Source organism: Saccopteryx bilineata, chromosome 3 (genome assembly GCF_036850765.1).
Source record: "Saccopteryx bilineata isolate mSacBil1 chromosome 3, mSacBil1_pri_phased_curated, whole genome shotgun sequence".
Taxonomy (NCBI): domain Eukaryota; kingdom Metazoa; phylum Chordata; class Mammalia; order Chiroptera; family Emballonuridae; genus Saccopteryx; species Saccopteryx bilineata.
The window spans coordinates 189305723-189321273 of NC_089492.1; the positions used below are offsets into that span (position 1 = coordinate 189305723).

Sequence of the window (15551 nt, forward strand, 5' to 3'; positions counted from 1 at the left end):
GTTCAGAAAAAGCAAACCTGGTTGATTATCAGTTGAATTTACTGGATTATCACCAAATATTCCTCTCTCAATTTATAAAATTAATCCATATATTTAGGATTCATTTACACCTAACTCATCAAAATGTTTTGTAAAAGTGGTTTGAATCCCGAGAATCCTTTCAGGAGCCGTCTTTGAAACACACTGAAACAAGAGTATAATTTTCCCCCATTCATCTTTGGTTGGAAATCTGAACCAGCAGTGTGGCCATCTTATAAACTTTTCAACTGAGAGCAAACCAATGGAAAAACACAACAGTTGCCTCAATGAGACGTGTACACAGCCTGTGCCAGAACTGCGGGCTGTGAACTCCCAGCCGCTCCTGTGTGGGGAGGGAGGGAGGGCGGGGCCCCCCAGGGACTGGGCAGGGAGGAAATGCTCCTGGTCCCGCGGGGGAAGAGCCCTGCAGTGTGCCTAGGGCAGTGCCCTTCTCTGCAGGGAAGCATCTTCACAACTTTGCTTGGTCACCAGGTCAGTCACCAGGTCACTGACCACCTGGGCCTCCTCCTTCTAGTAAACGCTGGGAGGAGGTAAAGGAGCTCATTAGGGAAGCTCAGCCTGGGGCACATGCTTCAGTGATCTGGTGTCTTCTACTCAGCAAGGAGTCTGGCACTAAGCAGAGGCAGGAGAGGGGAAAGAGGAGACAGGGACCCACTGAGAGCCAGTTTGTGAAGCATCAGGAGTCCTCTGGAGAGAAGGTTCTGGATACAGGGGGCAACAATGGGGACCAGTGGAGCATGGGAGTGGCCCAGGAGGGATCCCACCAGAAGCCCATTTGTTCAAGGGTCTGCATTGCTGAAGGCCCAGCACAGCCTCACCTGTGGGCGAGAACATGGCCAGGCTGACACGTGGCTGATGTCATCCAGAGGACTCTGCCTGGATGCACAGGGTTTGCCTCAGCCCCTTCGTCTGCAGTGGGGAGGGGCAGGGACTGACCCCTGTGCCAGTGCTGGGCAGGAGGAGTATATGTGTCTCTGAAGAGGAGAAACAGAAGCGCCCAGAGGGGCGGTGTCAGACCCCAGCCACACAGCCACTAAGGGGCTCCCAGAGGGCCGGCTCTGCCCGCTGTTGCCCTGAGGTTTTTTTTGAGCTCTTGCTTGCCAACATTTCCTAACAACTATCATGCAAACAGAGGCATTCCTGCTCTGTGTCTGCATGTTCAGAGTCCCCCAGCTGTTCTATGAACATCACTCACCACCACTGGTGAAAGCAGAGGTTTGATGTGCTTATCTGCATGGCACAGAGATGGCACATATGGTCTACATAGCATATCTATGGTTGTCTATGCATTTCCCATGTCCCACAGGGCTACTGGGAGAGTTACTGTAGCACACCAGAGCTCTCTGGGTGCCAGGTCTGCTGGGGCCAGGGGCCAGTCTTGGGCCTCAATGCCACGGCAGTGTACTTTCCAAACATGGTTATTTTCTAGGACATGAGAAGGTAGAGGGATGCTGGCATTGGTCCCGAGCCCCATCTGCCTCTCAGAAGCCCCTGGCAGCCTAGGAAAAGCCAGGAAACCCAGAGCCACCTCCAACCTGCTGAAACACTACTAGCTCCAGAGTTTGGCCCAGGAAATCAGATGTGTAAGCAGCTTCCTTCCCAGGGGATTGGATGCATCTGGTCCAGTGGGAGCCCGTGATCCCCTGCCCACCACCTCCGCTGATGTCTGCAAAAGAAGCAGCTGTTGGCGGGAGTCACAGCTCTGCTGTACCATGTTGCTGGTCCCCAGAGCTTGTCCTCAGTTCTTCACTGGGGCTGGGAGGTCCAGCCAGAGCTGGTGGTACTTCTCCTGCAGGTGGCCAACATGCGTGTCCCTCACACACTTGCCTTTCTCTTCTCTTCTCTAGGACACACAAGATCAGCCACTGCTACCGCATCACCTACCGCCACATGGAGCGAACCCTGTCCCAGCGGGAGGTGACGGACATCCACCAGGCTGTGCAGGAGGCAGCTGTGCGGCTGCTGGCCGTGGAGGGCAGGTTTTGATGTTACCATGGCAGCCAAGGCCACGGCCCCTCGGGTCTCTGGGATTTGCTGAAGGAAGAAAAGGATGTTGTTTGTGGAATGGTCATCAGTCACATTTTGATGCCAGGGTCAGTAGTTTTAGGACTTTCTGAAAATAAAGGCTCACTCTTGAGAAACTGCTGACACAGCATTTGTCTTTTATTTTGGGAAAGGGGTGAAAAGGGGGTAATCATGTCTGAGTTTTCTCCTTTCTTTTGAGAAAAGCTTGGCCGCTGGTACTTAGTATGGTTAATCGGGCCCTGGGTTGCACACTGTGTACACACAGGCATGACTTCTTGCTGCCAGACTCCCCCTCCCCCCTTCCCCCATGTCATGAGTGAGGCCACACAAAGGGATATCAGAGACTCTAGACACTGGAAGCTTCCCCCCCGCCAAAGTTAGAAGCAGGCAGGCAGTCAGACAGACTCCTGCATGTCCCCAACTGGGATCCACCTGGCATGCCCATTAGGGGGCGATGCTCAGCCCATCTGGGGCGTTGCTCCATTGTGGCCAGAGCCATTCTATGGCCTGAAGCAGAGACCATGGAGCCGTCCTCAGCACCTGGGCCAACTTTGCTCCAATGGAGCCTTGGCTGTGGGAGGGGAAGAGAGAGACAGAGAGGAAGGAGAGGGGGAAGGGTGGAGAAGCAGATGAGCACTTCTCCTGTGTGCCCTGGCCGGGAATCACTAGGGACTTCCACATGCTGGGCTGACGCTCTACCACTGAGCCAACTGGCCAGGGCCCTTGGCTTTTAAAGTCAGCTTCCAGTCCTTTCTTACCTCTCTTCCTTCTCTGTCCAGCAAAAGGCAGGCTTCAAACAGGGCACTGATGAAATTTCAGGGTTCTCCTCAGAAGCAAAGGAGTCACAGCTCTGCACTGGGAGAGGTGTTCACCTGCCTCTGGCCCCAGAGCTGGAGTTTAGCCACCTTCTATCCAATGGAGCAGAGAGAAAGGAGAGAGAACTGCCCCAGAGGCTTGTAAGGCACACAGGTGTCGGGGCCTTAACCCACGAGAGTGTTGCTTCTTCACAGGGGGCCTGTGCCTGCTTCCAGAGGCGACCTTTAAGGAAGAATGTGAGGCTTTGATGTTCCCCTTTCTGTCCAGGCTCTTTGTACTCTGCCGGCTGCACTCCTGACCAGTTTGATAATTAGACCCTGTCCCTGGCATGTGCCAGAGGCTAGTGCAGGCTGTCAGTGCTAGGATCAGTATTTGATGAGGGGTGGGCAGCTGCTTCCAAAGGGAAGAGTGGGCTTTTCTGTCATTTCAGGGCATTCTACATTTGGACTTGTCCCTTGAATTATCAAGGAGATTAAGGAAACTGTACCCCAAGTCCCACACCCATGCCTGGATCCAAATCATTGTCTGGCCTTTACAGTCCACTGGATGCAACTTCTCAAGTGGGTAGGTCTGAGTGGAATTGCACGGTGTGGTTAGTAATCTCTTCTTCTGCGGTGTTCTCCAGCCTAGCAGACCATGCCTGACCCAGCCTCGGGCTGCATGTCCGGATACCCTTTATCCCTAAGACCAGTTAGACTGTCATCAATATTCTCAAATGAGCTGGGCAGGGATAACACCGAGAAAGCCGTGACCCCACCCCAGGGCTCACAACCTGAGCCAATGTTTGCCAGTCGCTATGCTGTGTCTACCCATATATACCAGGTCCTGGGCAGGGCTGGCGTTCCAGAGGGTTTGCAGGAGGCTTTCCTGAGCATTATTGCTAACACTCCATGCTCTATAATCAACTGTTACCGAAAATTTACAGGTGAAGCAACTGAGTGTAAAGAAGCCACGGACTTGACCAGGTACACAGCCAGTGGGTGGCGGGCCTCACACTCAGGCCTGCTGCCTCCAAATTGAGAACTTCTATCTCAGTGGATATTGGCTGGTTATAGGGTCTGCACCTCCCTCTGCTTCTCTGAGCCTTTGTACTGTTTCCGTAAGAACTTCAGCTGTGGGGTGGGGAGCTTGTATAGGTGCTCCCCACGCTGCTCACTCTGGCTAGCAATCATGGCAAAAGTAGGCCAGTCTTACTAGGGAGCTGGGACATCCAGCTCCCAACATTGTTCCCACAGGAGAATAAGTAATGAAAAAGAGAAAATGACACAGGTAATGGAATCATGATATGATCAGCACTTTGTAGTTCAGGAACGTCCCGTTCCACTCAGGTAGAGGATGGTGACCCTGTGGGAGGTTCGGTCCCCGCCTTTGCAAAGCAGGCACAATAATGAAACCTGCCCAGTGGGTGGTGGTGAGGACAGAATGATACCTCTTGTGTGCTGCACTTGGCAGAGAAGCCAGAACCTAACAAACTGGCAGTGACGGCTGCCCTGACTCTGACTTAGGGCGGGGGAGGGAGGGCAGAGCATGAGATGTCAGGGCGAGAACACGTCCGGGGGGGGCAACCACGTCTCCCCTTGTCTGTATGTGAGGACATTGGCGTCCAAAGGGACAGACTGACTTACTGAGGACACAGCGAACTACGACAGAGCTGAGCCTAGAACAGGCTTTGCAGGGCTGTTTCTCATAGCAGCACATCGGCTGGACTCCCTGAGGATGTCCTCCAGTGTAAGACCCACCAAGAGCTGGGTCACTCCTAAGAGTCAGGAAGGTTTGTTTGGGCTGGGGTAGCAGCCCTGTCCTGCAGCTGAAGACCATGTATATTACCTGTCTCTGAGAGCAGGCCTGTCAGGATGCTGGCCAGACTGCGGTCAGTGGGCACTGGCTACTCTCAATGTCATGGCAGTAAGGTCTGTGAGCAGCTGTAGCCTCGGGGTTGGGGCTCTGCAGCCACTGTGCCTTTGTCCCCTGCCTGCCTGTCTTCCTGCTGTCAAACCAATTTCTATGCTGTGCTCTCTGGCTTCTCAGCTCTGGAACTGGTCAGGACAGCCCAACAGTGCTGGTCCAGCAATAAGACCTGAAAAAAGAAAGAAACCCTTCAACACTGGAAATGAGTGAACTCAAGACTGTATGGCAGCTTCACAGTGTCCACACAGCAGGTGTCACCTGCCCAGGCACCTCAGTGGCCACATCAGGTCCTGTTCCCACAACAGGCGTCCTCCAGTCTCCACACTGACCATAATCACTCCACTGGCACTTAGCCAGCAGCCAGGGCCATCTGCCTCTCCCCGTCCACAGGTCACATACAGGCAGACCCCAGAGATACTTCAGGTTCAGTTCCAGACCACCACTATGAAGCAAATATCGCAATAAAGTGATTTACAGGAACATTTGGCTTTTCAGAGCATATAAAAATCGTGTTTACACTGTAGGTCTGCAAACTGCGGCTCTCTGGCCCCTTGAGTGTGACTCTTCCACAAAATATCACATGCGCGTGCTACCTTGATAAGGAATGTACCTACCTATATAGTTTAAGTTTAAAAAATATGGCTCTCTAAGGCTCCATTGGAGCAAAGTTGGCCCGGGCGCTGAGGATGGCTCCATGGCCTCCACCTCAGGCACTAGAATAGCTCTGGTTGCAACAGAGCAATGGCCCAGATGGGCAGAGCATCGCCCCCTGGTGGGCATGCTGGGTGGATCCCGGTCAGGCGCATGCGGGAGTCTATCTGACTGCCTCCTCGTTTCCAACATCAGAAAAATACAAAAAAAAAAAAAAATTGGCTCTCAAAAGAAATTTCAATCATTGTACTGTGGATATTTGTTTCTGTTGACTAATGAGTTTGCCGACCACTGCTATTAGGACTGCAAGAGTATATGTCTAAAATACAAAGTGCATAATTCAAGGTAAAGTACTTTATTGCTAAAAAACGCTAATGACCCTCTGAACCCTCAGAGAGTCCATTTTTTTGCTGGTGCTGGGGGCGGGTCTTTGTCCCTGTTGGTGAAAAGCCATCATTGCAACGTGCGATGTCGTAAAGCGGAGCACAGGGCAGTGGGGCCGGCACTCCTGGCGCCCCAGACACTTCAAGTGCTTTCACTCCGCCACTGTGCTGACTGCAGCAGGCCAGGCAGCTCTTGCGGAGCTTACCACCGTCATCTCAGCCCACCTTCAAATGCCCTGTGGCTGTTCCCACTATCATCTCCATGTCAGAGCAACAGGCTTCTAGAACTGTGCAAAGCCAGAGCAAGAGGAAGTCCTTTCGATTGCAAGCCTGTGCTCTGAATGGTGCCTCCTGCGGCAAAGGCCACTGTAGCCACATCAACCGCACGGGCTCCAGCCGGCAGGGCAGCAGAGGCAGCCACAGACAAGCCACAGGACCCTCTCAATAAGGAGCTGAGGCACAAGATGTGGGCCCTCAGGACCGGCTACGATAGGCTCCATGTCAGAACCATCGGAAACTCTTCTTTACCTTCTGATGCTCAGAGCAGGCAAGAGATGTCCACGTGCGACCCCAGCTGCCACAGCCTGGCAAGTCAGCTGCTGCGTGACGGGGGAAAGTCAAAAACTGCTCAGTCTAGGGCCCGGCGAGGACAACCCCTGTTCCAGAAGGTGTGTCCTGGCAGCAGTGCTCCTGGCGGTGTTGGCTCTGACTTTTCCAGTGGCTCCTGTACCCCAAAAGGCCCACTGCTTTAAAAGGGAGTGGGGAGCAACACCACACAAACAAAAAAAGCCAGTGCCTTCTTCAAAGGCAGGACTGCCCTCTGGTCCATTTCCTTGCCCACTCCTGGCCTGGGGGCTGTTCTCAGGAGGAGAGGAGAGCAGGAAGCCCCATGAAGCTTGGGGCCAAGCCCGAGACTGAGTTGAGGTCAGAGTCTAAACTCAGTTCCACCACAGATGAATCATTTGGGATCCCTGAAGTTTCATTGTCTTTGCTTTCAAATGGAGGTGATGATCCTTGCCCTTCCTACCTCAGATTGAGCATGAATGGCTCAGCAAAGAGTGAGAAAATCATGTGTAAAACTCTCAAGCACCTCGTGTTAGCCTCACAAAAGCTCTAGGAAAGCTGACCAGAACTCAGACTCTGAGCCCAAGGCCCTATAGTCAGCAGCTGGTGAAGCTAGAATTTAAGGCCACCTCTCTGCAAGTCTATAGCCCTCGTCTCCCCCCCACCCCCACCCTTTCTAGGTGTCTGCCGCTAATGAAGATTGACGAAGACACGATGACGGTGCCCGGTCCTCTGCATTCTCAGGTGTGACCCAGGAAGCACCCATCACAACCTGCTATCCCAAATGGAGGGCCAGCACGGGTGTGTGTCTGCATGTGTTCCGCACAGAAGCCTTGGAGAAGGCGTGGCGTTCTCACACAGCAAAATGACAGGGGCGGCCTGGCCACAGCGCGTTAAACCAGAGACATCAAGAAGGGCACTTGAGACTCTTTCAATGCACAACTGCTTTGGAAAGCCAGTTGGTGAACTCTACAGCAGCACGTCTGGCCCGTGTTCCCTTCTACCTCTTGGGCTTCTGGAATTTCATAGGCAGGACCCAGGGGCACCCAAGGCTCTGTGCAAGTCATGGCTCACTGGTTATGAAGTATCACCCCCTTCTCTCCAATCAAGAAAGGGTTTCAGGACACAAGGACATGAGTCTGACATTATTATACAGGAAACTTTGAAATCTATTTTTTTTTTTTTTGTATTTTTCTGAAGTTAGAAACGGGGAGGCAGTCAGACAGACTCCCGCATGCTCCTGACCGGGATCCACCCGGCACGCCCACCAGGGGGCGATTCTCTGCCCATCTGGGGCATTGCTCTGCTGCAACCAGAGCCATTCTAGCGCCTGAGGCAGAGGCCATAGAGCCATCCTCAGAGCCTGGGTCAACTTTGCTCAATGGAGCCTCGGCTGCGGGAGGGGAAGAGAGAGACAGAGAGGAAGGAGAGGGGGAGGGGTGGAGAAGCAGATGGGCACTTCTCCTGTGTGCCCTGGCTGGGAATCGAACCCGGGACTCCTGCACGCCAGGCCGATGCTCTACCACTGAGCCAACCAGCCAGGGCCTGAAATCTATTTTTAACAGCTTCAAATCTGTCAAGAGTGAGTCATTGGCAGTCATCTACACTTGATCAGTAATAAGAAGTCACTCGGGTGACTTTTCCCCTTCAGTGGAGAAAGGGAAGTGTTCTCAGCAGACAGTGCTGGAACACCCGGATATCATGGGAGAGAAGAGGAGGCTAACCCCTGCATCACACTCCTCACAAGACCCATTCGGGATGGAGCACAGACCTAGATACAAGATCCAAAAACACATTACAAGGTTTACAGAAGAAAGTATAAAGTAGTCTTCACAATGTGGGTAGGCGAAGATTTCTTGGGACACAAGAATAAGAATTAGTAAAGAAAGAAAATGATAAATTAGACTTTTTCAAGATTTAAACTTGTACTTTGGAGCACATCATTAAGAAAATGAATAGGCAAACCATAGATTTTAGGCAATATTTGTGACACATATTTGACAAAGGATTTCTATTCAGAATATACAAAGAATTCCTGCAATTCAATAATAATTAAAAAGAAAACAAACCTTTTTGAAACAAATGGGCAAAGACATGAACAAACACCACAAAAAATAAATAAATAAAAGATTTATAAAGGGCCAATAAGAAGAAAAAGTCCTCAACAATGTTAGTCATCAGAGAAATGCATGTACGAAGTTATAGAGCAGACAGCATTACTCTCTAGTGGGGAAAAGCAAGCCAGAGGTTGCCTGGCCCAGGAGGAGATGGCACATGAGGAATTGTTAGGTGATAGAGATGTTTTAAACCTATTATGAGTGTGGCTCACAAGACAAATGCATTTGTCAAAACCCATCAGACTGTGCACTTAAGATCTATGCTTCCCTCTGCATGTAAATGATACCACAATAAAAGTGAGAAAAATCACACAGGCTGCCTCTCACAACCAAATGAGCACTCCAGCTGCAAAGTGGAGGCATCAGCTCAACACCGAGGGAGCAGGGATTGCAGGAGAGATAGGCGGAGAGGAGTCTAGTGGGGCCCTGGGGGCAAGATGGTCCTTGAGCTCATGGCACACTCGGGGTGTGCAGCTCTCCCCTGGACAGTGGCGGCCCATGGAAGGGAGACAGAGACTCTGGAGGGGCAACCGTGCAGGCACAGGCCAGCAAAGGACACGGAGGGGAACAAGGGGGCCCTGCCGACCCCAGCTTTCCACCCACAGTGCTGTCCTTGGGCTCTGCTCACTGCACAGCAGGGCATGCTGGGGACAGGCTGCAGTGGACACCACAGCACAGACGAAGGGGAAAGGCAAGACCTAGGGCTACAGGTGGAACCTCTGCTTTTCACACAACTTATTCCCAAAGTCCCCAAATCCTTCTGAGCCACAGCAGCTTGGCAGACGTCACCAGGCTGTTCCTGCTCCAGGTGGGGGTGTCGGGCTTATGACAAAGCACATCTTGTGTCCACCTCCCACCCAGGGGGACTCACACAGTGATCACACAGTGAAGCCAGGACAGCTGCCCGTGGCTTCCTGGCTCAACAGAGCAGCTCTCTCCCACCTCGGGGGAGGTTAGAAGTGTGGCCTGGTGAGACATCAGACCCCACAACACTGTCCTCCTGCTCTCAGGCCACCTGCCGGACCAGCCACCAGCCTTCTTCCAGGTGAGTGGGGCAAGCAGACCAGCACCCACTCTTGAACCAGAGCCTGACTGTGCCCAGCAGCGCCCCTCCCTCCCTGTGTATCACATCTGAACTGGACAATGACCAGCCACACACACTGGGAGGAGCCTGAGGCCCTGCTGAGTGTCAGAGGCGCCTCGAGCATTGGATATGACTGTGGCTCTGTCACTTAGAGCCAGGTGACCTGGAGGAGTGCCTGACTCATTTTCTTATCGGCAAAACAAGGATGCCGACCACACTCACAGAGTGTGATGATGATTAAATGCACTAAGGCATGGGATGCTCTTAGTTTTTAGCTCCGTATGTTGTTACACATGAATTAGTATTTTTCTTAAAAGACCACATTGGGAAATATTCTGGAATTAGACAGTGGTGATGGTTGCTTGTCTATGTGAATATATGCTAAAGTCTACTGAATTGTAAGCTTTGAAAAAGTGAACTCTCTGGTTATATCTCAGTAAAGCTGTTATAAAATATGTTAAGTCCGCATTTAGCATGTGACCCAGGAATCCCATTCCTAAGGTGTTTTCCAAGAGAAATAAAAACATAGGACTTTACTGAATTGGGGGGCCAGTATGGAGACTAGCTGAGTGAGGCGCCAGCTGTGGAAGCGGCAGCTTGCTCTGCTCGTCCCCACACTGGCCACCAAGAATGCAGCAGAAGCTACAGCGCAGGCTTGCAGGAGATCTGGCCACACGTTTGTCATGGATACCATTGTGCAGCCTCCTTCCTCTCCCCAGGGAAGAAGGGGCTGGTACTTGACCTCCTCAGGAAGGCTCCATGGACCTCTTCCTTGCTATGGAACATAAGGCTATTCAACCAAGAAGCACGAGCGTTGCTCAGGATATTGTTAGAGTCCCGGGTCTGCCGCAGACCTGCATTTAACAAGGTTCAGCTGTGTGGTATGTGCGGCTATCTGAGAGCAGCCTGGGGCCAGAGTGACACGTTCTTTTCAAAGCAAGGAAAATCAAACTGCTCTTCATTAATCTAACCCAGGATGCAGAAGGAATGTGTGAAAGGTCCATCTCTCAGATCCCTGAGGGCCCTTTTATGAGTTGAACTGCAGTCCACTTAGGAAAGGGATGTTGAAGTCCTAATCCCCAGCACCTCAGAGAATGACCTTATTTGGCAACAGAGTCGAAGGAGATGTACTTAGTTAAGATGAGGTCATACTGGAGGCGGTGGGCCCTATCCGACGTGCTTGGTGTCCTGGTCAGAAGATGGCCACATGCGGACAGTGACATGGAAAGAATGCGTGATGGCAGAGACAGAGATTAGAGTGACGCAGCTGTAAGCCAAGAACACTAGAGCTGTTGACAGTCCTGCAGAAGTTGGAAGATGCCAGGAAGGATACCCTGCCAGGTTTCAGAGGGAGGACGGCCCAGCTAGCCTCCAGAACTGTGAAACAACACATTTCTGTTGTTGAAGCCACTCAGTCTGTGGTGTTTCATCATAGTAGCCTTAGGAAATTAACACAGATCCCCAAGGCAGAAGGACCACCCCCCCTTCCTGTTAGGCCTCCGAAAGGAGGGTGACTTTACAGGCAGGCCTCGTATCTACCAAGGGAATAACCACAGCTAGTAACAGGGCTGTGGTATGTCTAGATGGAGGGCAGTCATCACTGTAGCTTTCCCAGCTCAGTTTCTCTCAGTGTCCTTGCACTCTGGTGTCCTGCAGGCCCTTTGGGGGGGGGGGGGGACTGGGAGGGCACCTGAGTTGAGAGCCAGTAGGTGGGCTTCACAACCCAGAACTCATGCCCAAGACTTAGGGGTCTCCCAGCCAGCCATCTAAGGAGGACCTGTCCACACAGAGAGGACTAAGACCACAGGGTTCTACCAACCTGTGATTTCAGTGCCCAAAGCCAGCAGGGCATGAGAGATAGAGGGGCCATGGAGTGCCCAATACATCCATGACAAGAGGGGGAGCAATACTCTCTGTACTCTCCGTGACAGTCTTCTGCGTTCCCTAAGACTCTGCCCTCAGTGAGAAGTGGAGTAGCGGGAATCCGACTGAGCCACAGACGGCCAGGGCCCCAGCACGGGCCCCTGGTGCAGCCCTGGCTACGGTAGGAGGTCACGCGTGGTTCTGTGAGGTGGTTTCACTGTGCCTGCAGCCAGGTACAGCCATAGCTTCCCAAAGTCTGTCCAGGCAAAGGAAGTCCTGGTCGTGGCATAGGATTCCGGATAATCCAAGTAGCATCCCCACCCTTTTCTCCTCCGCCCTGCAGAAAGCCTTGCCTCAGGCCACAGGATGGAAGCCCCTCATTCCCTCCCCTCTCCATCTGCCTCTGCCCCACCCACGGAGAGAAGGCCACTCTGGTCTGGATTAATGCAGATCTGGATGAGGAGAATAAAGCCACAGCTCACACCAAAGGGTACGCAGCATGCCTGCTCACCTGCTCACCTGCCCACCTACTCATCTGCTCACCTGCCCACCTGCTCACTGCCTATGATGAGAAGTAGTGCCTGGCAGATTGCCGCTCCCAGGGAGGGTAGCAGCCAATTCTCCCATTATTGTGCGTTAATCGCCTGCCCAGGCTGGGTGCAGCAGCAGGGCCTCCCAGCAGCACCAAGAGAACAAGCTCACTGAGCTTCTCTGGCCCCACTCAGGGGCCACCGACAGACTCCAGCAAGGAGGAAGCCAAACCACGCGGGCTGCCCTGCATCACGCCTCAGAGCTGTCCTGGTCGGGCCCCCTAGCAGGCTCTCAGAGGTGTTGGCTGGTAAGGCCACGACTGTTTGTCAACTCTTGAGGTTTATGCTGTGTGTGGGCCTCAGGGCTTGAAGAGTACTGTTGAACAGAGTTGCCTAAAACACGTTTTCAAAATAACAAAGGCACTTTGGTTAAGGGGTTACGAACTTGGACTTTGGAGTCAGGTAGATACAAATCCAAATGCGGGGCCCTGAGGTCTGTACCCCTGACCTCACTGAGCACAGCCGCAGGCTGGGACACGGCTAGTGAATGTTAAGCGACCCAGCATAGGGCAAAGCTGCCCCTGGCCTGGGGAGCAACAATGGAAGGAGAAAGCAAGCCTCATTGTGGGTTCGGGGATGGCCACAGTCCCAGCTGGAGGGCTTATGAGATCTGGGAACCGTCCAGAACAATGTGACACTTCCAGGTATCCTGGAAGTCTGAACACATAGGAACCTCAGAGATCATTTATGCAGTGGCCTCATTTTAGAGATGACTTGGTGAGGCTCAGACAGATGAAGTGACTTTCTGAGTTAGTTGAATGATTTCGCCTGTAAGCAGAACACCTATCTAGAGTGACTGACGTAATTACCTCAAAACAAGGAAGTTGGGAGGAGGCAGGGCTTGGTGGTTCTTGCCTCTGTGCTCTGCCAGCTGCAGTGCAGAGATGACATCTCCACACACCTCAGAAGCAGAAGCGAGAGGGCAGGGGTGTGCTTCTCTTCACAGATTTCTTTTTATCATAAGGAAGGCATTTCTCAGCCTTCCTTTAAGTCTCTTTGCTGGGGGTTGCACCTCAGCCTTCTGGGACCACTCTGGCCACTCAGCAGGTCCTGAGCAGCCCCCACCCCCCGCCCCGCTCTCTGCTGCCTGGGACAGCCACACCCCCAGAGGTGTGGGGATGATATTTGTCACAGGCCTTGGGGCAGGTTCTTTACCTTTGTGGGACCTGACATTTTTTTTTTTTTTTTTTTATAATTTTATTTTTTTAATGGGGTGACATCAATAAATCAGGATACATATATTCAAAGATAACAAGTCCAGGTTATCTTGTCGTTCAATTATGTTGCATACCCACCACCCAAAGTCAGATTGTCCTCTGTCACCTTCTATCTTGTTTTCTTTGTGCCCCTCCACACCCCCTATCCCTCTCCCATTCCCCCCTCCCCCCCGTAACCACCACACTCTTATCAATGTCTCTTAGTTTCACTATTATGTCCCACCTACGTATGGAATAATACAGTTGCTGTTTTTTTCTGATTTACTTATTTCGCTTCGTATCATGTTATCAAGATCCCACCATTTTGCTATAAATGTTCCGATGTCATCATTTCTTATGGCTGAGTAGTATTCCATAGTGTATATGTGCCACATCTTCTTTATCCACTCATCTATTGATGGGCTTTTTGGTTGTTTCCATGTCCTGGCCACTGTGAACAATGCTGCAATAAACATGGGGCTGCATGTGTCTTTACGTATCAATGTTTCTGAGTTTTGGGGATATATACCCAGTAGAGGGATTGCTGGGTCATAAGGTAGTTCTATTTTCAGTTTTTTGAGGAACCACCATACTTTCTTCCATAATGGTTGTACTACTTTACATTCCCACCAACAGTGGATGAGGGTTCCTTTTTCTCCACAGCCTCTCCAACATTTGCTATTACCTGACTTGCTAATAACAGCTAATCGAACAGGTGTGAGGTGGTATCTCATTGCCGTTTTGATTTGCATTTCTCTAATAGCTAAAGAAGATGAGCATCTTTTCATATATCTGTTGGACATTTGTATTTCTTCCTGTGAGAAGTGTCTATTCATATCCTCTTCCCATTTTTTTATTGGATTGCTTGTTTGTTTGTTGTTGAGTTTTATGAGTTCTTTGTATATTTTGGATATTAGGCCCTTATCTGAGCTGTTGTTTGAAAATATCATTTCCCATTTAGTTGGCTTTCTGTTTATTTTGTTATCAGTTTCTCTTGCTGAGCAAAAACTTCTTAGTCTGATGTAGTCCCATTCATTAATTTTTGCCTTCACTTCTCTTGCCATTGGAGTCAAATTCATAAAATGCTCTTTAAAACCCAGGTCCATGAGTTGAGTACCTATGTCTTCTTCTATGTACTTAATTGTTTCAGGTCTTATGTTTAGATCTTTGATCCATTTTGAGTTAATTTTTGTACAGGGGGAGAGACTGTAGTCCAGTATCATTCTTTTGCATGTGGCTTTCCAGTTTTCCCAGCACCATTTATTGAAGAGGCTTTCTTTTCTCCATTGTGTGTTGTTGGCCCCTTTATCAAAAATTATTTGACTATATATATGTGGTTTTATTTCTGGACTTTCTATTCTGTTCCATTGGTCTGAGTGTCTATTTTTCTGCCAATACCATGCTGTTTTGATTGCCGTGGCCCTATAATAGAGTTTGAAGTCAGGTATTGTTATGCCCCCAGCTTCATTCTTTTTCTTTAGGATTGCTTTGGCTATTCGGGGTTTTTTATAGTTCCATATAAATCTGATGATTTTTTGCTCCATTTCTTTAAAAAATGTCATTGGAATTTTGATGGGAATTGCATTAAATTTGTATATTGCTTTGGGTAATATAGCCATCTTGATTATATTTATTCTTCCTAGCCAAGAACAAGGTATATTCTTCCATCTCATTATATCTTTTTCGATTTCCCTTAACAATGGTTTATAGTTTTCATTATATAAGTCCTTTACATTCTTTGTTATGTTTATTCCTAAGTATTTTATTTTTTTTGTTGCAATCGTGAAGGGGATTATTCTTTTGAGTTCCTTCTCAGTTGTTTCATTGTTGGCATATAGAAAGGCTATTGACTTCTGTATGTTAATTTTGTATCCTGCGACCTTACTGTATTGGCTTATTGATTCTAGTAGTCTTTTTGTGGATTCTTTGGGGTTTTCGATGTATAGGATCATATCATCTGCAAAAAGTGATACCTTTACTTCTTCTTTTCCGATATGGATGCCTTTTATTTCTTTGTCTTGTCTGATTGCTCTGGCTAGAACCTCTAGTACCACATTAAATAAGAGTGGAGAGAGTGGACAACCCTGTCTTGTTCCTGATTTAAGGGGGAAAGCCTTCAGTTTAGTGCCATTTAATATGATGTTAGCTGATGGTTTATCATATATGGCCTTTATCATGTTGAGATATTTTCCTTCTATACCCATTTTGTTGAGAGTCTTAAACATAAAATTGTGTTGTATTTTATCGAAAGCCTTTTCTGCGTCTATTGATAAGATCATGTGGTTTTTGTTCTTTGTTTTGTTGATATGGTGTAT

The 15551-nt window shown here is 50.0% G+C and overlaps 1 protein-coding gene across 8 annotated transcripts in view; it reads left to right on the top strand.

Annotated features, from left to right (window-relative positions):
• The window catches only part of FARS2 (phenylalanyl-tRNA synthetase 2, mitochondrial), a 672513-nt gene extending 670333 nt beyond the window's left edge, over positions 1 to 2180 (top strand). For 7 of the 8 annotated variants that reach the window (XM_066268413.1, XM_066268417.1, XM_066268414.1 and 4 more), the window contains one exon: positions 1887 to 2180. In XM_066268413.1, coding sequence (XP_066124510.1) covers positions 1887 to 2025 — 139 coding nt within the window. In that variant the 3' untranslated portion in view covers positions 2026 to 2180. The remainder of the gene's footprint in view (positions 1 to 1886) is intronic. The other variant, XR_010730403.1, reaches the window with a different exon arrangement.
• Positions 2181 to 15551: the final 13371 nt, after the last annotated feature.